This window comes from Podarcis filfolensis, assembly GCF_964270895.1.
Source record: "Podarcis filfolensis genome assembly, chromosome: 3".
Lineage (NCBI taxonomy): Eukaryota > Metazoa > Chordata > Lepidosauria > Squamata > Lacertidae > Podarcis > Podarcis filfolensis.
In genome coordinates, this window is record NC_139606.1 from 115,863,314 (window position 1) to 115,888,563 (window position 25,250).

General features: G+C 45.2%; 2 protein-coding genes across 4 annotated transcripts; both read left to right on the forward strand.

The window, feature by feature from the left end:
• Positions 1–274: 274 nt before the first annotated feature.
• On the forward strand, positions 275–6,372 carry LOC310758757 (uncharacterized protein). Its single transcript, XM_083605688.1, has 3 exons — positions 275–908; positions 2,322–2,447; positions 5,379–6,372. Exons 1-3 carry the CDS (start codon positions 809–811, stop codon positions 5,474–5,476), a joined length of 324 nt encoding a protein of 107 aa, XP_083461814.1. The 5' UTR covers positions 275–808; the 3' UTR covers positions 5,477–6,372.
• Positions 6,373–18,543: 12,171 nt separating this feature from the next.
• LOC310758754 (beta-defensin C7-like) lies at positions 18,544–22,133 on the forward strand. 3 transcript variants are annotated; one of them, XM_083605684.1, is made up of 3 exons: positions 18,544–18,638; positions 20,253–20,343; positions 21,844–22,133. In XM_083605684.1, exons 1-3 carry the CDS (start codon positions 18,594–18,596, stop codon positions 21,987–21,989), a joined length of 282 nt encoding a protein of 93 aa, XP_083461810.1. In that variant the 5' UTR covers positions 18,544–18,593; the 3' UTR covers positions 21,990–22,133. The 3 variants fall into 3 exon arrangements, 2 of the variants coding, with proteins under 2 accessions (XP_083461810.1, XP_083461811.1); XR_014545874.1 differs by having other exon boundaries at positions 18,627–18,671; XM_083605685.1 differs by lacking the exon at positions 18,544–18,638 and adding an exon at positions 18,703–18,813.
• Positions 22,134–25,250: the final 3,117 nt, after the last annotated feature.

Below are 25,250 nucleotides of genomic sequence, written 5' to 3' on the forward strand. Positions count from 1 at the left end.
CAGGGTTCTTTTGAGATGGTAAATACTTTAGTTCTTTTGAATCCAGGTCCACAAGCATATCCCATTCATACAAAATACACCATTAAGACAGGTTCTGAAGGATTTGTAAGTGAAAAGAACTACTAGGGAAGGTTTCTCCAAGATATTTCCTTCTGCAGAGGAAATATTTAGAGTAATTAGGAGAGCTAAGATGGCTTTTGGGATTGTTCTGTGTGCTAAAATAATGTGTAATTTTTCTAAAGGAATATTTCCTAAAATTTGAAGGGTGAAGGATTGGTTTTCTGTGGCCCGTGTGTTTGCTATGTGTGGGCACCCTAAACTGTTATAATACGAATGAATCTAGTAGGCCAAGAAAATGCAACAGAGGGTAGCTGCACCAGTTATTTGGAATGACCACAGACAAAAGATCTCTCAACACCTCTTGCCATAATGACGCATGGAGGTTTAAAAGGACACATTTCCCATCACCATGATGAGCAAAAGTTTACTGAGCTTTCAGAATTCCCGTCCTCAGGGAGGCTTGTCTGTGCTTCCTTATCAACTGAGTCACCCAAGAAACTCCACCCCATCCTGAAGTCCTGATGACATTGTAGGAAGATTAGTTCTTCTCCGGCTTCACATGTGACCTTCGTCTATTGTGTTTATATGACTTTTTCTGTTCAGCAGTGCTGTTCCCGTAGGCAGGTAAAATCTCCAGCTGCAATCAAATCCCTTAAGCCACCAGGAAACAGCTAAAGTGGTTTCCATCCCTTTAAAAAGGCCCAAGATACATTATTTTTCACAGAGACACAACACATTTTGGCTCTGAATGCACCTGGGACTTGCTCCGCTGCTAAATCAACTGGCCACGAGGATCATGCCGTCTCTTTTCCCGGTTGCGTTCTTGCTTCTCTGCACCTTAACCCCAGGTAGGTGGTAGTTCTTGCTATTGTTATTATTTTATGTTGTTAAACTGCCATGCTGTCCTTCGTACGAGGTTCAAACGCTGGCTTACAATCAAAGGTCCGATGCAGGGAATCGAGAATGCAAAAAGCATTGGAGGTTTTTAAGCAGAGGTTGAGCTGAGATTCCTGCATTGCAGGGGGCTGGACTAGATCAGGCTTCCTCAAACTCGGCCCTCCAGATGTTTTGAAACTACACTTCCCATCATCGCTGACCACTGGTCCTGCTAGCTAGGGATCATGGGAGTTGTAGGCCAAAAACATCAGGAGGGCCAAGTTTGTGGAAGCCTGGACTAGATGAATCTTGGCATCCCTTCCAACTCTACAACTCTATCATTCTATCTAAGTGAGCACTGCCAGTTGACAGTGGCTCCAGATCAGGGCCCGATTTCAGTTTGATGAGGCCCTAAGCTACTGAAGGTAATGGGGCCCTTTATATGTCCAGCTGCCCTTTGTCAACAACAAATTGTCGCTGTTTTTTCTGTTGAATATACGCTGTATGGTAATTTATGGACCTAATAGGTATCTAAAGCCATTTGCACATAACAAAATATGTATTTTATCAAAGTAATTGTTGAACTGAAATACAATTAAGAAGTAGTATATTAATAGTGAAATACAATTAAGAAGAAGTATATTAATAGTGAAATGATTATCAAGCTTTAACTTAAAATGATTTTTCATTCATAACAAACTTAATAATGCAAACACCTTGGCATTTGGCAATAACAAAAGTTCCTTTAGAAACAGAGTTTACAAAGACTCATAATCTAGTCTCTAGAAACTTGCTATAACATTAAATAAGAATAGGTGTAAATATAATGATGCAAACTACTAATAATTATAAATAGCAGAATGTAGGCACCCTATATATAGAAATGAGCAAACCAGTGATATTTTAGGGAGCAGGCTAGCAGGCAGGGCCCATGACTTACATCATAGGAGCCTACACAACACAAAACACTGTTGCTGTCTGTTGGTTTTATTATATTTGTTTTTTACCTTATATTTTGGAAATGTACATCCAGTTGTTGTTTTTTCCTTTAAATTTTTTTGGGGCCCCCAGGAGAGTGGGGCCATAAGCTATAAATTTGTTTAGCTTGTACATAAATCCAGCACTGGTCCGGATGTTGTCAGGCTCCATCAACCCTAGCTAGCATGACCAGTGTTCAGAGATTATTGGGGTTGCAATCCAGCATATTCTGGAGAGCCATGGGTCTCCCTCCTTTGACCTAGTGTGCCTTAAGGGCCATTGACCATTGCGCTCTTCATTATGAACACGCTGCTTCGAATGGCTGCTTTGCCTCTCATGCAGCCCATCCCTTCTGCATGCCAGAAGTGCTTGAAGTGACCCCTTTTGCGTATCTCTCTCTGCCTTAGGGCACAGCCATGCAAGAGACACCCTGAAGTGCCACGAAGACAAAGGGACCTGCCACCCCACTCTCTGCCCTGCACAGAAGATCGAGAAGGGGAGCTGCTACAGCGGCATTCAGCTCTGTTGTGTTGGTGAGTTGCTACATAGAATCACAGAACTGTAGAGTAGGAAGGGACCCCAAGGGTCATCTAGTCCAACCCCCCTGCAATGCAGGAATCTTTTTTGCCCAAGTGGGGCTCAAATCCATGACTGTGAGATTAAGAGGTCTCATGCTCTACCGACTGAGCTCCTGCTTTGTATTGCAGCTTCCTCTATGTTCTTGCATGTCTTTCTCCTTAATTTATAATAAATAATAATAATATAATAAATTATTTATATCCCGCCCTCCCCAGCTGAAGCCGGGCTCAGAGCGGCTAACAACAATAAAAGTAACACAGCATTCTAAAATCAACTCATTTTAAAATCAATTCAAAATCAAATTAATGGCAACCATTGGGCTAGAGTTCTATGAGGATTACCAAAGGAGAGGGTCAGACTGTGCCTTGGCCAAAGGCCTGGTGGAACAGCTCTGTCTTGCAGGCCCTTCGGAAAGATGTCAAGTCCCGCAGGGCCCTAGTCTCTTGTGGCAAAGCGTTCCACCAGATTGGGGCCACAGCCGAAAAAGCCCTGGCTCTGGTTGAGGCCAGCCTAACTGTGGCCCGGGACCTCCAAGGTGTTTTTGTTTGAAGACTGTAAGGTCCTTCGTGGGACATACCAGGAGAGGCGGTCCCGTAGGTACGAGGGTCCTAGGTTGTATAGGGCTTTAAAGGTTAAAACTAGCACCTTAAACCTGATCCTGTACTCCACCGGGAGCCAGTGCAGCTGGTATAGAACCAGGTGAATGTGATCCCGCAGTGAGGATCCTGTAAGGAGTCTTGCCGCAGCATTCTGCACCCGCTGGATATATATGTTTTTAAAATATAAAAAACTGAATTATATAAAAAAAAACAAAGAAAACAGCAGGAATACATAAAGCAGCAGAAAAATTAAAATAGCCTAAATTCAGAACACAAGTGGGGTGGTGATGGGGGAACTGCTGCCAAGCTGGGGGCACAAATTGTAAAAAAAAAAAAAGTCAAAGGCCATTCCTAGGAACCCAGGACCATAAGAAGCTATCTTCTGCACAGTCAGACTATTGGTCCTTCCAGCTCAGTATTGTCTAACTGGTTGGCGGTGTCTTTTCAAGGTTTCAGGCAGGAGACATTTCCAGCTCTATCAGGGTGTGCTGGTCCCAAGCGTTAACTGTGCAGCGAGGTCCGAGTCCAGTCCGAGGTCAAGGGTGCGGTATGGAGGCTGTCCATCAAAGCTGAAGCAGGGTCCAAGGCAGGGAGTCGGGTGAGGTCAGGAACTCTGGCAGAAGAGCAGGACAGGGTGCAGGCAGGAACAGGCTACCAACAATGTTGCTTCTGCAACCTGGGACTGGGGCTGGCCGGCTTTTATCTGCCCCGAGGCATAGGGCGGCCCCGATCCTCTGGTGACTCACCTCTCCTGGCCTGGAGGCGAGCACTCCTCCTGTGGGAACTTAGTTCCCTCCGCCTCTCTGCCCTGAGCCTCTGCAGCTCAGGAGAGGCTGGAGGGTTACCGGACCCAGAGGCAACCTCAGCTTCCTCTGATGGGGCTGAGAGTGGAGCACCTGCAGGCAATGGGTCCTTCTTCACCTCAGGAGCCAGAGCAGACTCAGCTGGTGCCTGCAGCTGAGGATCCAGCACAGGTGAGGATCCTTCAGGCTCAAGCCCCAGCCCAGCTTAGCTGGTTCTGGAGGCGGGGACTCCTGTGCAGGCTGGGATTCCTCAGGTTCAGCCTCCGAGTCTGAATCCCAGGCCATCACACAGGGATTGAACCTGGGACATTCTGCAAGCAGTGCAGGTGTTCTACCATTGAGCTTCAGGCCTTCCCCTAAACACATTTATTGGGAAGGAACATAGGAAGCTGGCATATAATGAGGCTATATCTGCATTGACCTGCAAAATGTTTTAAAAAATAACAGTGCTTAATAGTGGTTTTCCATTGCCAGTGGCTCATTGCTCTGCAGCGCCCTCTGGTGTCAAATTTAATAACGCTTTTTAACGTTCTAAACAACAAGTGTAGATCCGCCCTGAGCCAAGTTGCCAGTTCAGTACCATCAATACTGACTATTGGCAGTCCTCCAAGATCATAGGGAAGGAGTCTCCCTCAGCCCTCCCTGCAGAACCCAGAACCATCTATGTGCAAAACACAGGCAGCAATTTGGGGGCTTGCTTGAACAAAAGAGCCCCCATCTTAAAAAATACCAGTTATCATAGAATCATAGAGTAAAACAGGTGCTAGTCAGAAGGGAGGTGGCAGGGGATGCTGACGGTGTAAATGACTATCAGACTTTGAAAAAGCTGGTATCACTGGATGAAGCCCATCAGTTTGGTTGAATTAATTAACTAAATAGTTTTAATTGCATTTGGGGGGAATGTGTAATTCATTGTTACTGTCACGAGTGTTATTTATCTTCCTTAGTTGGTTGTTCAAGCCACTGTAATAATATCTATTATTATTATTATTATTATTATTATTATTATTATTATTAAATTTCTAATCCAGTAATGCTTTTCATAGAGTAGTGGTAGGGAGTACTGGGGTTGAGCTTCTGGACAGTGGCTCAAAAAAATTAGGGAACTACAGTCATATCTCTTGTTACGTTCGGTTCAGGTTATGTTCTTTCAGGATACATCCCGCAGCGACCCGGAAGTAACGGAACAGGTTACTTCCGGGTTTTGCCACTCGCACATGCGCAGATGCTCAAAATGACATCACGCGCATGCACAGAAGCAGCGAATCGTGACCCGCGCATACGTAGGTTGCGTTCTGCTCATGTTGTGAACGGGGCTCCGGAATGGATCCCGTTCGCAACCAGAGGTACCACTGTACTGGATTACGCTACTGAAACTGGAAAAGCATATCATTAATTTTCATCTCTGCCTAGAAGGGATATTAGGTGTTTGCAAGGCCTTCTGCTCCTCTAATTCTCTCCCTCTCTCTCTTTCTTTGTCTAGATTGTCCTTCTCACTTCCTCTCCTATGAAGGCAACGGGGGGTTCACTACACCCAGATTTGGCCTGTGTGCCTCCATCAAACTCCTCCTTAGCCTCTGAAGTGGGAAAAGTTTGGAAATGTTGTGAGGAGAAGACGACAAGTTCTGCAGGGCAGGAAACACCCATCTTCAAGAGTAGAAGACAATGTTCTCCTGCCACACCACCAAGGTGTGGCCTGGGCGTACAGTGGAGAACTGGTTTTCTCTAGGAAGAAGCATCTTCAAGAAAAACCCACAGGCTTTTTTTATATGTGTGGTGTGGTCGATTTTTAAAAATATAAAGACTCATGCAGAATCAGAGCAAAGGCCTAGCTATCGTGAGCCAGTGTGGTGCAGCAATTAATGCGCTGGGCTAAGGATCTGACAGACCAGGGTTCAAATTCCCATTTCGCATTGAAACTCACTGTGTTTGACCTTGGGCCAGTCACAGTCTCCCAGCCTAGCCTACCTCACAAGGTTGTTGTGAGGATTCAAATGAAGAGGGGAGAGAAAAGGCCAATTTGAGCTCTTTGGCAGAAAGGGGGGATATGAATGCAATAAATAAATGCATAAGAAATACATAAGAAACACCACAGACAGAATAATTGCCACACACAGGAAGAACAAGGTTATCATTTGAGTGCCTCACCTGTAGTTTTAGAAATCGTTTAATGTGTCAACAGGAATAGAAGTTATTAAAGTAGCAGTTTTTGTACAATGGGATTATTATCATGACCGGAATGTAATTGAAATTAATAAGAGTTTGGAAAGCAGAAATAAAGAAAATCATCAGCCATCAACTGTAGCCACTTTATCTAAATTATATAATTCCGTATTTGAACGATTGGAATTAGTAATTGTATTATAAATTGGTATTGTTATGATGAGGCTATTATTGGATTGTAACTGAAAATTTTGGTTTGGACTCAGTCTGACCTTTATGTTTCCCTTCCCTTATGGTTTTGACTTTTAAAATGAGGCTGCATTTTAAATTGCATTTTAACCTGTATTTTAAATTTTTCTTTTCTTTTTTTCTTATTATGTTTTTACTGAAGTTTCATTGATGTTAGCCGCCCTGAGCCTGGCTCTGGCCGGGGAGGGCGGGGTATAAATAAAATGTATTGTTGTTGTTGTTGTTGTTACTAATACTACTAATAAAAAATATTATGAAAAATAAATTGTCTAGCATCCTTTTCCCTCACAGCCAGATGCCTCTGGAGAAGCCCAGAAACAGGGAGCTATGTCAATAGCTGCCCCTGGATCGCTCAGTCAGTTAGAGCTTGATAATGCTAAGGTTCCGAGTTTGATCCCCATCTGGGACAGCTGCCATATTCCTGCATTTCAGAGGGTTGGACTAAACGGCACTGAACTTACATTCATAAAGACATAAGAAGACTTGGCTGGATCACGCCAATGGCCAGTCCAGTCCAGTCCAGCATCCTGTTCTCACAGTGGCTGTGAGGCATCTGATCAAGATCTGTATTATGAGGCATCTGATCAAGATCTGTATTTAAAATGAGCTTAAAAAATATATTTGCAAATGTTTGTATCTCTAATGCCAGGCAGAAGACCAGCTGTCTAAAGGACTGGCAGATGTTTATCTTCCTGTTCAAGGGCCCCACTGATCTATAGCAGTATTTCAGGGTTGTAAAAGGAAATTACAGGCTGGGAGCAAAAGGTCACACTGACCATACAAATTACAGAATACAATCAAGCTACAAAAACACAATTAAGAGTTGGTAAATAGTAAGAATTATTGTGCCTCCCATTAAACTTGAGCCACATTTTCATAAGGTTAAAAGGGCAAGAGCTAATAGAAACAGCAGCTGGCTAGGGAAAGAGGCTTCTCTCTGAAGCTGCTTTGAAGTTTCAGAGAACTTAGAGAACTTAGAGAACTTAGCTTTTACTAAGTTCCTTTTTACTTTGAAAAGGCCTTTCCTTCTAAATAGCTATATATGTTAATGTATGAAATATATTGGCTTAAATGTAATTATGCAAAGGATTTAGAAAGTAAGAAATGTTAGATTCTTATGTTAGATTCTTATTTCATAGAATCATAGAATCATAGAATCATGGAGTTGGAAGAGACCACAAGGGCCATCGAGTCCAACCCCCTGCCAAACAGGAAACACCATCAGAGCACTCCTGACATATGGTTGTCAAGCCTCTGCTTAAAGACCTCCAAAGAAGGAGATCTTTCATTGATGGTGTGTGAGAAGGTGAACCCAAGATCTCTTTAAGATAAAAATTAAAAAACCATGCACCATCTGTTTTAGCCATCTGTTTTGGAGGGCAATAGGGCAAGGAGGGCAAAAGGTGAGCTGGTAATTAAGGTGCCTTGTAGAGGCAAATGTAAGATATATGACTACTTATTTGCCATTTATAGATAGAAGGAAATATAGCTCTTTGTCTCCCATAAAAGGCAATAGGAAATGGGTGTATCTTTTATGATTGGTTCTAGCAAACAGCCAATAGGAATTTCAACCAGGCTGATTGAACAGAGGCAGCCAAAGGAGGAGCAAAGGGGCTGAGCTGAGGAAATATAAGTGCTGACCATCAGGGCTGGAGTGGGCAGAGCTTTGGTAACCATATACCACTGTGTCTCTCATTTATTTGTCTGACAAATAAATTATTATTTTAATTTCTCTATTGCTGCGTTGAATATTTCATTCCAGCTAAGCGTTAACCACAAGCAGGGTGCTACAGCTGTGCGAAATCCGCAAGGAACATCCAAGAGCAGGAGCCCTCTCTTCTCCAGCAACTGGTGTTCAGAAGCATTGATGCCTCCAACCATGGAAGCAGAGCTCGACCATAATAGCTGGTAGCCCTCTAGTCCTCCTTAAAAGCCATCCATGTGAATGGCCATCACCGCCTCCTGTGGCAGGGAGTTCCATAGTTTCAAGATGCACAGCATGAAGAAGCAAAGCGCTTTGAATGGTGCATATGCGGGACTGGGAAATTATATTCTCTGTGTGAGGAGTACCACTGAAGGTCAAATTATTATTATTATTATTATTATTATTATTATTATTATTAAATTAGATTTGCACAGTGGTACCTCTGGATGTGAACGGGATCCGTTCCGGAGCCCCATTCACATCCTGAGTAGAACATAACACACAACTGCGTGTCTGCTCCTGCACGTGACGTCATTTTGAGCATCTGCGCATGCGCGAGTGGGGAAACCCAGAAGTAACCCGTTCCATTACTTCCAGGTCGCCACAGAGCATAACCTGAAAACGCTCAACCTGAAGCATATCTAACCCGAGGTATGACTGTGTGGTGCTGTGGGTTAAACCACAGAGCCTAAGACTTGCAGATCAGAAGGTCGGCGGTTCAAATCCCTGTGACGGGGTGAGCTCCCATCGCTCGGTCCCAGCTCCTGCCAACCTAGCAGTTCGAAAGCATGTCAAAAGTGCAAGTAGATAAATAGGTACCATTCCAGCAGGAAGGTAAACAGCATTTCCGTGCGCTGCTCTGGTTCACCAGAAGCGGCTTAGTCATGCTGGCCACATGACCCGGAAGCTGTACGCCGGCTCCCTCGGCCAATAAAGCGAGATGAGCGCCGCAACCCCAGAGTCGGCTACAACTGGACCTAATGGTCAGGGGCCCCTTTACCTTTACCTTTATGACTGTATACTACTCTTCATCCGTAGATCTCAGGGCATTTCACAACATAAAATTGTAATAAATGGAGTAGAATAGACGGAACTGTATGTTTGTATGTCTTAAGGCAATGTTCTCTGGCATGGCACCCATGGGTACAACGACATCCAAGGAACTCTCTCCCATGTCACCTGTGTGGCTCTCTACTCCCCCCACACCCAAATACCGCTGCTGCTGGCAGTGGAGGCAGTTGAACTCTTTGGGGTATCTTCTCAAGCTGTCCCGATTTAAAATAATAATAATAATAATGAAATGAATATTACATTTATTTGAATCAGCGAGTACCTGGAGATGGCTTGTGTGGTCAACAAACGGCCGATTCGAAGTGAGCCATCCTCGGAGAAGAAAACAATGGAACATTCCAGATCTCTCACGCAACCTGCTTCAGCCAATAGGGACACAGGACTTTAATTCTTGGGTTCGCTGGCGTGTTGGCTCCTTTCCACCGGGAGAACAATGGACTTTGTAGGTTATGTATGCTGATTATTATTTCACCCACCGCTACTCCCGTCTTGTTGGCCAAGCTGTTGACCTCATCTATGTTTATACATTTGTTCCAGTTCCTTGGAGATCACAGGTGACCCTCCAGCCATGAGGTTCCGTAATCTGTTGATCGTTGCCATTTTGGGTGCCTTTCTAGTCTCTTTAGGTAAGAGAAACAAGCTGGGTCGCTTATCACATGGGATCCCTTCTGAGACTTGATGGCCAGACCATGTTTGGTGGGTTCCATGCCCTTCCCTCTGAAAATAAGAATGGGGAGGGGGATTCTCAGCAGCTCACCCAAAGGGAGACATCCGTGCAACTCTCATGCTCCACATAATGCTTCCATGTGGCCTGTTTCTTGAGCATTCGTCCTGCCTGCTTGTGGGGAGGCCAGGCGACACCAGCTATTTCATGAGCATTCATGCTGATTTACTTGCAAGGAGGTTAGATGGGCTTGCATCAAAAAACAGTATTATCCCCACAGTGGTATCTTGGTTCTCAAATTTAATCCATTCCGGAAGTCCATTCCAAAACCAAAGCATTCCAAAACCAAGACGCGCTTTCCCATAGAAAGTAATGCAATACTGATTAATCCGTTCCAGACTTTTAAAAACAACCCCTAAAACAGCAATTTGACATGGATTTGACTATCTAACAAGACCATTGATCCATAAAATGAAAGCAATAAACAATTTACTGCAGTCACTCAATCAATCCATCAGTAGCTGAACTGGGTTCCACACAGTCACAAAAACAAAACAAAAAGCGGCAAAAACAAAAATGCAAAATAAATAGCAAAAACAGACCTCGGCATAACACTCAAAATGGAGAACGTTCGGCTTCTGAAAAAAGTTCACAAACCAGAACACTTACTTCCAGATTTGCAGTGTCTGGGTTCCAAAGTTGTTTGAGTACCAAGACGTTTGGGAACCAAGGTACCACTGTACCTCCCAGCACATTTTCACTTCACTTTCCTTATCACAAAAAGACTGATCTTTCAGGAGAGTGGGTTTCCCAACAGGGCTGTCTTAACCACAGGTGCCTCGGGCTGGTTTGTTGAGCTGGGCTCCTTACATTTCCTGTTTTCTTTTCCTGAGCATGGTGTCAGCTCCCTAAAAAGAGGTTGACAACTCTGGGGAAACTTTCCTTTAAAAAGCTCAACAAATTTGGGGTTCCCCACTAAACAAAGGTTGACAACTCTGGGCAACCTGGGGGGGGCGCTGGGCGGATCTTTGCACCCCAGCACCCCATATGCTTAAGATGGTCCTGTTTCCCAATCAGCTATAATTGTGCAACCTGAATTTGCCAGTATGTGACTGAAACTCACACCAAAATAGTGACAATGTGAGAGCACCCAGGGACACTCAACTGGCACGGTTGTGTCGAGTTCTCTGCAGCAATGTGTGTGATCAGTTCATCTATTAGGCCCTCTCCACATTATACTTATTATTACTAATTAATTTTATGAGTCACATGGAGGGGGCACAAGAAGAAGGGCCTCAGATGATGATCTCAGGGTCCGGGTAGGTTCATATGGGAAGAGGCGGACCTTGACGTATTGCGGTCCTGAGCCATTTAAGGTTCACTAGTCAGATCGAAAGCCTGATCCAAGGTGGGTAGCACAGGAACACTACCATGCAGATATCTGGTGAACGTTTAATAAATGGGTCCCCCAATGCAGGTTTCAGTTAAAGGTGTGTTCTGGGTCTGAAAGGTTGAAGATACCCGGTCTGCAATGGCCAACCATCATTTCAGATGGGGGTTTTTCCGGACCCTACCTGGAGATGTCCCCTACCTGGGACCTTTGACATGAAAAGCATGTGTTCTGCCACTAAGATACAGACCCTCCCCTCCCCCCGTCCTAATTGCAAATGTATCCCACCCACCCCCAGATCATTGTCACCCCACCCTTCCCCTTGTCTTATCATGGAGCACGAGTGATCACGAATCATCATTTTCCTTTGCTAAGGAGCCGGTTTGAACTTATTCGCCAGGCGCTGCCGGCGGAGAGCAGGAAAATGCAGAGGCAATCGGTGCTTCTACAATGAAATCGAGATCAGCACATGCTACCACACGAAAATAAAATGTTGCCGGGAGAAGGATTGAGAGGCGCCGGCACCGAGACTGTTACGGATGACCTGAGAACCTGGGCGAGAGTGTCCCGAGAGAACCGACGTCTCTGAGTCTGCATGCTCTTTTTAGGAAAGTGGTTTCTCCCAGCTCAACAATTCTGCTGTGAAACGGAGAAGAAATCAGGACCGCTGTCCGCATTTACACATCCTCTGCCATTGTCTTTCTTTCCTCTTCTTCCTTTTAAAGCACTCGCAGCCTTTCCAAGCCCTGCTGTCAAAGTGGAGCACCAATCCCTCATTGCAAAAACAAATCATAGATTTATATAATAAACAAATGATTCTTTTTTATAATAAAAAAAAATGAGACCTGTGTTGTTATAGGTGGCCAAGAATTCTGTGCAGGCACCTGGGTAGGCTGCTACGCTCACCTGGGTAGGCTAACTCAGAACATTGTTCTGGACTCCCCACTTCTCAGAGGACTAAGACAGTTCAGAGTCAGCAACGCTTAGCCCAGTTTGTTTTGCTTTCGAAGGAAAGGTCACTGGAAATTTGAGTGCTTTTCTTCCAATCCTTGGGTTTTACAGCATGATCGCATCTTATGCAGGGGTTCAGCTCTGAGAATTCCACATATGCACAAAAGTCACATATACCCAAATCCTTGGAACCACACCCATGGTCTGTGGGGGCGGGGAGAGAGAGAGAGAGAGAGAGAATTCCTAGGACAGTGGAGCCTAAGTTTTTGAGCGTCTTGGAAGCCAAATGATTCGGAACCCAAACGCCAAAAACCCAGAAGTACCGTATTTTTCACTCTATAAGACACACTTTTTCCCCTTCAAAAATTAAGGGGAAATGTGTGAGCGTCTTATGGAGCAAGTGCAGGCTCCTTGGCTTCAACAATAGCAACGTGAAGCCTCCGAAGTGCAGAGGGAGAGCTCCCACCACGCTCCGGAGGCTTCGCATTGCTTTCGCTGAAGCTGCCTGAAGCCCCCGGAGTGCGGCGGGAACTCCCACTGTGCTCCGGAGGCTTCGGGCAGCTATCCACAAGCCTTCAGAGTGCAGCAGGAGTTCCCGCTGCACTCCAAAGGCTTGTGGATAGCCGCCTGAAGCCTGGAGAGCGAGAGGGGTCAGTGCACACCGATCCCTCTTGCTCTCCAGGCTTCACTTCGCTGGAGAGGTGCTGCACAGTTTTCCCTCTCTGCGCAGCGCCCCTTCAGCGAAGCGGGAGGAGAAAAGGAAGGGGCTCCATTTCTCCTGCCGCTTCGCTGAAGGGGCGCTGAGCAGAGAGGGGGAGATTTTTTTTTTCCTGTTCTCCCCCTCTAAAACAAGGTGCGTCCTATGGTCCGATGCGTCCTATAAAGCGAAAAATACGGGAATTGCTTCCATATTCGAATGCGCCTCAGAAGTTGAACAGCTTCCCGGGCACATTTCTCTGTTTTTTTCAGTGGATTTTGCCAACCGCCCATTGATCCTGGGTTTTCGAACGTTTCAGAAGTTGAACGGTCTTCCAGAACGGATTACGTTCGAAAACCAAGGTTCCACTGTATCCCTAAAGCCATAGTGCTGAGCAGACCTTGTCCTTCAAGCAAGGAGGAGAGCTTAAAACCTCTTTAGGCACTAGATAACTCAAGTGGATGAGGTGCAAAAAGAGATTTTTAAGCTCTCTGCCTTGCTTGGGCATTAAGGTACATTCAACTCACCAGCTCTGGGAGGCTAGCGATGCTTCTGCAAGATCTCACAGTCAGTAGGAAGAAGCTTTTGATGCCTCAAAGGCTCTGTGCATTGAATTCTAAACCTCAACTGAAGAAAGCACTTCTTCAAGCAGTGCATAGGGGTTTTTGTTTTGGGGTTTTTTCACTGGACAGCAACATTTTTGAACCTTTTTTTGAACTTTGTTAAGTAATCAAAACATTTCACAACAAAAGAGTCAGGTGGCAACTTGCTATTTTAGATCCATAGTGCATGGTCGGATATGACATCAGAACATGAAGAAATTCCGTCTAAGGCCAGACTAGAAAATAAGTTCATTGTTCTCACCGGAGTAGAGAGGGCTAGTAATACAGTGGAACCTCGAGTTACGAACTTAATTCGTTCTGGAGGTCTGTTCTTTTCTCTCTCTTTTTTTTCCTCCAAAACCACCGTTTTATTCATACAGAGTAAAATACAATGGTACCTCTGGTTAAGTACTTAATTCGTTCTGGAGGTCCGTTCTTAACCTGAAACTGTTCTTAACCTGAAGCACCACTTCAGGGTATTGCTGAAGCACCACACAGGGTATTGCTGTCTCCACAGTCTGTTCAAATGTCCAGTCCAATTTTTTCCTCACTCCCCTCCCCCCCCCCCGGAGGTCCATTCTTAACCTGAGGTGCGCTTTTGCTAATGGTGCCTCCCGCTGCCGCCCTGCCACTGCCACGCGATTTCTGTTCTCATCCTGAGGCAAAGTTCTTAACCAGAGGTACTACTTCCAGGTTACAGGAGTTTGTAACCCGAAGTGCTTGTAACCCGAAGCGTTTGTAACCCGAGGTACCACTGTAGAGCATAGGCTGGAAGATGCAGGACAGCTAAAAGAAAGTACAGTGGTACCTCGGGTTATAGACGCTTCAGGTTACAGACTGCTAACCCAGAAATAGTACCTCGGGTTAAGAACTTTGCTTCAGGATGAGAACAGAAATCATGCTCTGGTGGCACAGTGGCAGCAGGAGGCCCCATTAGCTGAAGTGGTGCTTCAGGTTAAGAACGGTTTCAGGTTAAGAATGGACCTCCAGAACGAATTAAGTTCTTAACCTGAGGTACCACTGTACTTCTTCCACACAGCACATAGTTCTACTATGGAACTCCCTGCCACAGGAAACAGTGGTGGCCACCACCTTGGATGGCTTTAAAAAGAAGATTCATGGAGGGGGAGAGGGCTATGAATGTCTGTGCTGTGCCTCCACAACTGGAGGCAGCAATGCTTCCGAATACCATTTGTTGGGAACCACATGAGAAAAAGAATGATCCTGTGCTTGGATTCCCTTGCTGGTCTCCCACAGACATCTGAGAACCAGATGAGCCACTGGCCTGTTCTAGCAGGCTCTTATGTTCCAACACGTTCTTATGTTCTTGTTGTTGTGGTTCAGTCGCTTAGTCGTGTCCAACTCCTCATGACCCCATGGACCAGAGTACGCCAGGCCCTCCTGTCTTCCACTGCCTCCCGCAGTTTGGTCAAACTCATGCTGATAGCTTTGAGAACACTGTCCAACCGTCTCGTCCTCTGTCCTCCCCTTCTCCTTGTGCCCTCCATCTTTCCCAACATCAGGGTCTTTTCCAGGGAGTCTTATCTTCTCATGGGGTGGCCAAAGTATTGGAGCCTCAGCTTTAGGATCTGTCCTTCCAGTGAGCGCTCAGGGCTGATTTCCTTAAGAATGGAAAGGTTCTATCCATGTTCTTGCACATTTGGAAATCTCATAAACTGTCTTGGGTACCACAAAGAACCCATTTCACAGAAGGAAACTGGCAACACTCAGAATGCCAACTGCCTCCAGCAAGCAAAATACTTATAGCCCCTCCAAAAAAATGAAAACAAAACCCATACACACAGAGACACAAAATGCCAGCAAAAGAACAAAACAGGTAATATCAATAAGCAAACCTAAAAAAGCAAATAACATTATCTTACTGCACTGAAACATGAATAGGGAAGCTTGTGGTGGTGTGAAATGATCTCATATGTTTGGGAGGCAGTGATATCGCAGCCACAGATATCATGCTTGATATTGGACTGAGTAAATATTGTGTGAAGGCACCTACGTTCTTCTAGAGCAGGCATGGCCAAACTTGGCCCTCCAGCTGTTTTGGGACTACCATTCCCATCATCCCTGACCACTGGTCTTGTTAGCTAGGGATGATGGGAGTTGTAGTCCAGAAACAGCTGGAGGGCCAAGTTTGGCCATACCTGTTCAAGAGCAAGTACAGTACTTTTGATATTACATTAGACTACCAAATCCAGCTGCCATAGGTGCTTTAAAAATAAGGCACATGTGCTGATATTTTCACATTCAGGGGCATGAGTCATGTTGCCCAATTTTAATTTACTGAGCTGTACACCTGTTAGAGGGATGCGGGTGGCGCTGTGGGTTAAACTGCAGAGCCTAGGACTTGCCGATCAGAAGGTTGGTGGTTCGAATCCCCACAACGGGGTGAGCTCCTGTTGCTCGGTCCCTGCTCCTGCCAACCTAGCAGTTCAAAAGCATGTCAAAAGTGCAAGTAGATAAATAGGTACCGCTCCGGCGGGAAGGTAAACGGCGTTTCCGAGCACTGCTCTGGTTCGCCAGAAGCGGCTTAGTCATGCTGGCCACATGACCCAGAAGCTGTATGCCGGCTCACTTGGCCAATAAAGCGAGATGAGCGCCGCAACCCCAGAGTCGGTCACGACTGGACCTAATGGTCAGGGGTCCCTTTACCTTTTACACCTGTTAGAAGTGTGCACTGGCTCTGTTTGAAATCCAAACTGGGATGCTTCACAGTGCTTTTATATTTGCCTCAGTTGGGTGGCAATGTTAACAAGGCACCCTGCGTCAGAGGAGCACTCTCACTCTCTCCCAAAACCTTGTGTTGCTCTGTTGACTCAGTCGCAGATGCACAAAAAATGCATCCTTTGTGTTGTTAAAAGAGAAACCAAGCTGACACATTTTAATGGACGGGTTTAGCTTTCAAACAGAAGGAATTATTTTATCAGTTTCTTCAGTCACGGGGGAAGGTAGAATACTGAGGCAAATTATTTGTTTCACAAGCTTGCCTATTGCTATTTTTGCAAGTTCTGCCTCTTCAGAGCTGGGTGCTTAGAAGAGTGGATCAGAAGAATCAGGGCACCTCCCACCCTTTAAAAAACATTTCAAGTCACAACAAGCAGAACTACTACTTTAATTACAGAATTACAAGCCTGGTAGATGAAGGGAACGCAGTGGATGTAGCCTACCTTGATTTCAGCAAGGCATTTGACAAGGTGCCCCATGATATTCTTGTAAAGAAGCTGGTAAAATGCGGTCTTGACTATGCTACCACTCAGTGGATTTGTAACTGGCTGACTGACCGAACCCAAAGGGTGCTCATCAATGGTTCCTCTTCATCCTGGAGAAGAGTGACTAGTGGGGTGCCACAGGGTTCTGTCTTGGGCCCGGTCTTATTCAACATCTTTATCAACGACTTGGATGATGGACTCAAGGGCATCCTGATCAAATTTGCAGATGACACCAAACTGGGACGGGTGGCTAACACCCCAGAGGACAGGATCACACTTCAAAACGACCTTGACAGATTAGAGAACTGGGCCAAAACAAACAAGATGAATTTTAACAGGGAGAAATGTAAAGTATTGCACTTGGGCAAAAAAATTGAGAGGCACAAATACAAGATGGGCGACACCTGGCTTGAGAGCAGTACATGTGAAAAGGATCTAGGAGTCTTGGTTGACCACAAACTTGACATGAGCCAACAGTGTGACGCGGCAGCTAAAAAAGCCAATGCAATTCTGGGCTGCATCAATAGGAGTATAGCATCTAGATCAAGGGAAGTAATAGTGCCACTGTATTCTGCTCTGGTCAGACCTCACCTGGAGTACTGTGTCCAGTTCTGGGCACCACAGTTCAAGAAGGACACTGACAAACTGGAACGTGTCCAGAGGAGGGCAACCAAAATGGTCAAAGGCCTGGAAACGATGCCTTATGAGGAACGGCTAAGGGAGCTGGGCATGTTTAGCCTGGAGAAGAGGAGGTTAAGGGGTGATATGATAGCCATGTTCAAATATATAAAAGGATGTCACATAGAGGAGGGAGAAAGGTTGTTTTCTGCTGCTCCAGAGAAGCGGACGCGGAGCAATGGATCCAAACTACAAGAAAGAAGATTCCACCTAAACATTAGGAAGAACTTCCTGACAGTAAGAGCTGTTCGACAGTGGAATTTGCTGCCAAGGAGTGTGGTGGAGTCTCCTTCTTTGGAGGTCTTTAAGCAGAGGCTTGACAACCATATGTCAGGAGTGCTCTGATGGTGTTTCCTGCTTGGCAGGGGGTTGGACTCGATGGCCCTTGTGGTCTCTTCCAACTCTATGATTCTATGATTCTATGATTCTATGATTAATTGTTTTGATTTTATGCTGGGGGTGGGCTTCTTGTTCTTTTTCAGTTTGCATTTGTGCTGGGTTTTAGTTCTAGAGAACTTACAATGTTTAGAGCACAGTGTTGTCACTCGTCATTCCTTCCTTCTGTGGCAGTGAAAAGTTCATTTTAATTCTTGGTTTTGTAATATCCTTAACTTTTCCCCCACCCGAAGAGCAACCTTAAATAAGACTCCTGGCGCTATAACCTATTTGTCTTCAGTGTGAAGGTTTCTTTACCAGGAAATGTCATCCCAGCAATTTTCTGATTGATTTCCCTTAAGAAATTCAGAGAGGTTAAGTGATTCCTGTTTTTCCATCCCAAATCTGTAAAAGACTGCCTTCCTTCTGAAATTTGGCAGGATTCATGTCCTCAGACCATGGCAGCAAATTTCATCCATTCTCACCAAATACAAATACAAAATAAAAAGAGGTGCCTGAAAATTCTACCCACTTCTGTCAAAAAGTCCCCCATAATAGTAAATGATGAGAAACAGAGCTCTGTTTTTAACAGACCCAAAACATGAGTTGAATCAGACAGACAACAGAGCGACTTGGAAGAAATTAGGCTGTTTCCCACAGTGACAGATACAAACCAAATTGATGGTTGGTGCACACCCCTAAAACTTGTTCCAGACCTTAAAAACTAAAGACCAGTTGAAAAGTCAGGTCCCCTTTTCATCCAATTGGAAAGGAGTCACATACATATGCAACCTGATTGGCTAATATCACTCTAGAATGAAGCAGTCTTGAAACAAGAGGCTGCTAGACAAACAATGGTCTTTCCTTTCCAGCCTATGGGGAAAGAGAATTTCATTCTCTTATGTCATACTAGGTGTTCCAAGCATGAGATGGTTAGAACCGCAGTGGGAGCAAAGCACCACAAGGCGTCGAGGGTAAGAACTGTCTGATGGCTGTTTTGTTGTCTGGTAGTTAATAGTATTTGCGATAGAACCTGTGTGTTGAAATGTAGAAATGATCTGTGTGGGTCTTCCCCCAACACTGGCCCATTCATCAACCATAAAAACTAAAGAGGACCAAAGCTTTGGGTTGTGTTGCCTGTTCTTGAGGGTGTGTTAAGTGGCATTAACAAATTACAGTTACTCTAGTCGTTGGCTTTCCATGATGATCCCTGAACAAGAGCCAGTAATTACCTTGTGGATTTTGGAAGAACTGCACCCCAGGGTGTGTGTTTTCCCCTTTTATCTGTGGAGACAGACAAAATAACAACCAGACCAACACCACCGGTGGTCAGAGGCAGTTTTAGGGTAGTGCAAAGGGTTCAGCCGCACTGAGGGCCATAGGGTGTGCCACAACAATGGAGAATGGAGCACTGCTGGAATTTGACAGCCCAGTGTCTGCCACTGCTGATGGTCCTTGGTTATCTTTCTGTAAAACTCTCGATGAACGAAGAATGTATTGGATTTATTCGCTCTTCTTTTATGCTGTTGTTTTCATGGTTTCTTCTGCTGTTATTAAAATTTCTTAACCACCTGAGTGGCAGGCCTTGGGTTCTTACATTTCAGTGGTGCCCTGTGTAACACCAAAATTTGCCTCCCACTCGCCTCTCACCTTCCATTCTACATCATAATTGTGGCACCCCCAAGCCTCTGCGCCCAATGCGACCGAACTGGTCACATTCCTCTAAATCCGGCTATGCCCGGCCTTTACCATAAGGTCCCATTGTGGGTCACCACAATGCAAAAAAAAGAAAACATGAAAATCAGTTAAACCAATTTACAATCAAAAGAATAAGGTGCATCCAGTTTATAGCTATAAAGCATGGTGTAAATAATATCTAGCTCCATTTGATGTGGCTTTGAATTCTCAGAAAGTTCACAGCAATTTAGACCTGCATATTGGAACAGCAAACCAAAATAGTCATAAAATAAGATATGCCTTTATAGAAAGCTTTTGGCTTCTGCTTTCATCAGCAATTTTAAGTGTATAAGACAGGGAGGAGAAGGAGCTGCTTTTAAACAATGAGGATGCATAAATGTCCTCTGAAGGTGACACCTGCCCTCTAAGGGGCACCACCTCTGCAAGAGTGCTATGAAAACCCTGTTGAAAGTTCTGCGTTGCTTTCCAAACCAAAGCCACTAGATGCTTTTAGACAGAGCTAAACCTGTATCCTATCAAGGTGAACATATATCTCTGTCCACCATTGATGGATTTGGATTGTTCATTAGAGACAGAGGTTGACTGGATGTGGGGAGAGAGGGAGAAAGCAAGGGGAAGGGGAAGAAAGGGCAAAACCCACCCCAAAAAAGGTTCCATTTCTTTCCCTACATATATACTTAACTTTCTCCTGCTGCAATTTCTGGATTTATAAGAGGGTTCTTGATTTTGACTGGGAAAAGGCAGGCGATGGAGAGAGGAAGATTCATCTGGCATCTAGTTATTTATTTACTGACCCCCTTCCCATTTTGCATAGTTGCTACGGCTAGTGGTTCATTTTACAGCACAGAAAAGGTTTACCACTGCCCATCTCCTTTTATTTCACCTTCTAGTTACCCTGGAGAGTGACCCAGCCTGACCCAGCCATGAGGAGTTTCCACCTCCTGGTTGCCCTATTCCTTGCAGTGCTCCTGGTGAGCCCAGGTAAGGCGCACAGAAATGGAAGTCACTAGCAAAACGCCTCTCTAGCTTATAGGTTTCCTAGTGTAGACTTGGAAACCACAATTTAATGCAACAGGCTACAGGTAATAGGTGCTTTCAGATATTAAGCTTTGATTTCAAATTCCAAAACAGAATGGGTTGCATTGTTCATGAGGCTTAATAAATCTATGCAGCAGGGAGTCCTTCCTTAGATTGGCACTTCAGGGTTCATGATCCTGGCATGGTCCTGGCAAATGTTTGTTGAGAAATCCATCAAGCTTCTCTTTTACACTTGCTTGCTCAAACTGAAGAGTAACAGGTTAAGGACTAGCCATTCTTTGTAGTCCCTGCACCTCCTTCCTTAGATCAACTGCCTTCCTGGTACAGCAGATTAGGAAGTGGTACTTGATCCTTCCAGATTCTTGGATTTGAGCCTAGCAACAACACCTGTATTGCAAGAGAGTAAGTGGAGAGGAGATCTCTCTGCAAATCATTCTTGGGTAGAGTCATGGATGCACCTGATACATCTGACTGTGTGTTGTTGTTTTTTCTGATTCGGTAAATGGCATATGGAGTTTTTATTACTTATCTGCTTATTTGATTTCTTACCCTTTGCCCTAAGGTCCCAGGGTGAGTTAAAGCAACAGTACAAACAGTAGCAAGAACACATCCACTTGGAATGGTTTGGCGTATTTCATCATTGTAACAAGAACAATACAAATTTAGCAAAAGCGGTGGGTCACACGAAAAGAGAAGCCATGACTGTCAAAGGATAAAGCAATGCATGGTCATCACAAGGTGAAAGAGAGGCAGTGTGGGCTAGCAGTTAGAGTGTCAGGCTAGGGAATCTGGGGAACCTGGGTTCAAATTTCTACTTGGCCACGAAACTCACGAGGCAATCTTGAGCCAGTCACAGAAGATGGTAGAAGACCTCTTTGAGGAGGGTCCCACACTTCAGACCATAGCTGTCAACTTTTCCCTTTTCTTGCGAGGAATCCTATTTGGAATAAGGGAATTTCCCTTTAAAAAAGGGAAACGTTGACAGCTATTTTTCTGAGGGTGGCAAAACTAGCAAAAAAAGCCCCATCTGTGGATTTTAACAGTTGAGAAGGTTAGTGGGTCTCCTGTTGATAGAAGCAATCTACCATATTTTTCGCTATATAAGACGCACCAGACCATAAGACACACCTAGTTTTTGGAGGAGGAAAACAAGAAAAAAAATATTCTGAATCTCAGAAGGCAGAACAACAAGAGGGATCGCTGCACAGCGATCCCTCTTGCTGTTTTGGCTTCAGGGATAGCTGCGCAGCCTGCATTCGCTCCATAAGACGCACACACATTTCCCCTTACTTTTTAGGAGGGAAAAAGTGAGTCTTATAGAGCAAAAAATACGGTATCTCCAAATGCCAGATGTTGGGGGTGAATAACAGAGGAAGGCGTAGCCTGCCTGACCCAGCAAGGCTGTCTTCAAGACATTATGTTCTCTGCTTCTTTCTTACGCAGGAAATGGGGAGCGTGAGCCCCGGTATGTGAGCCACTGCCTCCGGCGAGGAGGAATCTGTCGGTATGATGACTGCAGTGAGGGCGAGGAGCAGATTGGGACCTGCTACCACCACACCATGATCTGTTGCCGGGATGAAGTGGTTTAGTAGGGAGAGGCAAACTGGCAAACTGAAGATATCCCCCCAAAGGAGAGAGTGTTCCTCTCCTCCCTTTTTCCAGTTATGAATTGACCTTGCCAAATGTTACACACACACACACCCTCCTAATAAAAATGTATTTTTCCTCTCTTGCATTTCTGTTTGCGTGTCGAGGTCCCCAGGGTCACCCCAATAACTCACACATCACATGGAATTTTTTGTTTAAGGTTTTTGACATGATTTTGGCCACAACTTTATTAAAATACAAACATGTGAGTGGTTGCTTAGGCATTGGTTGCAACTATCTGCCCCCACCGTGGGGGACAGACTGACATTCCGCACGCCTGCGAAAGTCAGAAAAGGGGAATGCACTTGGGGGTAGCGACAGAGCAAGGAACCTGCCCTCAGCCCTCCCCAAATGCAGCCAGGAGCTCTTGCAGTGGCCCGAGCCCCCTTGACAGGGTGGACAAGCAATAGTTAGCCTTTAACGGAATCCCTTGCAGCAGCAGCATTAGAGGGGCAGGCACAGCCAATCCATGCCCCTCCACCAACCAAACCATAAACCAATGCCTAACCACAACCTTACAAGTTGTGACGATTTGCTACGCAGTAGGCAAAAACCAAATGGCCCCAGCCAATCAGCCAGATGCACAAAATTCCTACCGGGCCCCTGCCCCAAGGGCAGACGACCCCATGACAGGCATAGCAAGGTCAAAGCGAACAACCCTAATTCTAGGGAGGGGGGCGGGCAATCCGATGCATGGGCGAAAAGAGGAAGCCCTAGCCTCGTGCAAGGAGTTTTAGCATTTCTGGCTGTCAATCAACAAATGGCAACATTAACTTCTTCCCAACAACAAGGGAAGCCCAATCGCATCAGTGGCCAACGGTCAATTAGCCCGCCCCACAACTTTGGAGTGTCCTGGCGGCCCCCACCGCAACACGTGCTCTCCATGAAGGAGAACACGCTTTGGTACTCTCCGGCAGTGGTTTGCGCTTCAATCCCCCTCGTTTCTAAAACGTTCAAGGACCAGCAGTGAGCTGGCTGCTTGAGAAGTAGGAAAAACAACAACCTTGGAATAAACCCTTCCACCACCCCTATCCCCAAAATCATAAAACTTTGTGTTTTGGAGATGGCTGGTGAGTTTGTTGTTGCTAGCATGTTGGTTTGTTAACCGACAATATTGCATATGTTACGAGAAGAAAGAAGGCAAAAAATAAATATATTAAGCCATAAAGAGTCACAGCCTAGGAGGACAAAAGTACAAAAATTAAGCACAGCTCCAAATGGGTAATAAAGTATTAGTTCAATCAAAGATTCCTTTTATAAACAAGATTTATATAACGATTCTCCACCTGTGAGTCCCAGCATCTTTGAGAATAAAACTTCTATATGTCTGTTTACAGGTACTGTGGTCTACTGCAAGCGATTCCCACAGGGCAGGGTTAATGATGTCAGCCTTCATGTCATGCTTGCAGATATCTTTGTAACACAGAGTTGGCCTGCCAATGGACATGGTGCCTCAAACCAGCTCCCTGTAGAGCACATGGGTCCTACATCCTACTTATGAGTAAATACATAGTTACATTTTTTAAAAAATTAGCTAACATGTGAAAGGGCTTAAGAACAACCAGAAAAGGAGGAGAAAAGTGGTCAAATATAGTTTTGTTGCAAAAGTCACTTTGTTGCAAAAGTATGTTTCTGCACAATTCAAAGTGTTGGTGCTGACCTTTAAAGCCCTAAACAACCTCAGTCCTGTATACCTGAAGGAGCGTCTCCACCCCTATCTTTCAGCCTAGACACTGAGGTCCAGCTCCGAGGGCCTTCTGGCGGTTCCCTCACTGTGAGAAGCAAAGCTGCAGGGAACCAGGCAGAGGGCCTTCTCTGTAGTGGCACCTTCCCTGAACACCCTCCCACCAGATGTCAAGGCAATAAGCAACTATTTTACTTTTAAAAGACAACTGAAGGCGGCCCTGTTTAGGGAAGTTTTTAATGTCTGATGGTGCGGTATTGTTTTTAATATTCAGCTGGAAGCTGCCCAGAGTGGCTGGGGAAACCCAGCCAGATGGGTGGGGTATAAATAATAAATTATTATTACTACTCGACATCTCCCATCCTTGCTGCTGCTCAGGGCAGAGTGAAACAAGACAAAGACCTGCCAAAACAGTTGGGAGATCACTGGAGTTTATGAACAACTCCAAACATCCTTTTTATTCCACATTCATGATGCTTTGTGCTCACCATGCTACTGGGGCAGTCGCAAGTGATTCCTGCTTTCAATACTCTGTGCGCCTACCAAAGTTTTGGAGCAGCCGCTCTGCTCGCAGAATCATAGTGTTATGTACTGAGTTGAATAGGATCCAAAATGCAGCAGTCTGATTGGTCCTAGAACAATAGGATCCAGAATGCAGCAGTCTGATTGGTCCGCAGGAGCCACCCAATCCAACTCCAGCTGGAAGTGAATCCGCAACCTGATTGGCCTACAGGAGAATCCCGGAATTAGCCAGTCACGGAGGCCCATTGTGTAAATAATGTATATAAAGCAGACATTTCAGGGGAACTGGCATTCCTCACTACTATGAGCTGAAGAAAGAGCATGAAATCCACACTCGACTCCGAGTATATTTCACATAGAATCCTAATCAGTGCACAATCCGATAACTTCCTGCTGAAATCCCTATCTTTTTAATACCACAAATGCTCCGGTTTAGTTTCAACCCCCCTTTGTTGTGTTTCAGCCGCTTTGGACATCAATAACCAGGTAGCACTGGCGAGGCATCACAGAAGAAATGAAAACAGGATCGATCCAGCAAAGGTGCGCTGATTGCAGAGCCGGCTCAAGACATTTTGCTGCCTGAGGCAAAGGCAAGATGGCATCCTCCCTCAAGGCACATATGGAAGCCAACTGGACTGGTGGTTAAATCTTACTCCAATACAGGTCAAAGGGTGGGACCTTCCATTCCACTAGCAGGCTAGTGTAGGCTGCCTGAGAAAACTGCCTCCCTCTGCCTCATCGTAGGGCCGGCCCTGACTGATCGTGCCAAGAGCATGTTGCAGAATACGCCTACAACAAAACACCAGTTTGCGGTGACCCTCTCTTCCAACATAAAGATTATCCCGAGAAAAGACAGAAGCAGGCAGGCAACCTTAGGCCAGTGTTATGTACTAAGTTGAATAGGATCCAAACTGCAGCAGTCTGATTGGTCCTAGAACAATAGGATCCAAAATGCAGCAGTCTGATTGGTCCTAGAACAATAGGATTTAGAATGCAG

Coding starts and splice junctions, on each gene's coding strand:
- LOC310758757 (XM_083605688.1), top strand. CDS start 809: ATGCACCTGGGACTTGCTCCGCTGCTAAATCAACTGGCCACGAGGATC. Junction 909..2,321: donor TCTCTGCACCTTAACCCCAG/GTAGGTGGTAGT, acceptor TCTCTGCCTTAG/GGCACAGCCATGCAAGAGAC. Junction 2,448..5,378: donor CATTCAGCTCTGTTGTGTTG/GTGAGTTGCTAC, acceptor TTCTTTGTCTAG/ATTGTCCTTCTCACTTCCTC.
- LOC310758754 (XM_083605685.1), top strand. CDS start 18,718: ATGATCTGTGTGGGTCTTCCCCCAACACTGGCCCATTCATCAACCATA. Junction 18,814..20,252: donor TGTGTTGCCTGTTCTTGAGG/GTGTGTTAAGTG, acceptor TTCACCTTCTAG/TTACCCTGGAGAGTGACCCA. Junction 20,344..21,843: donor AGTGCTCCTGGTGAGCCCAG/GTAAGGCGCACA, acceptor TTTCTTACGCAG/GAAATGGGGAGCGTGAGCCC.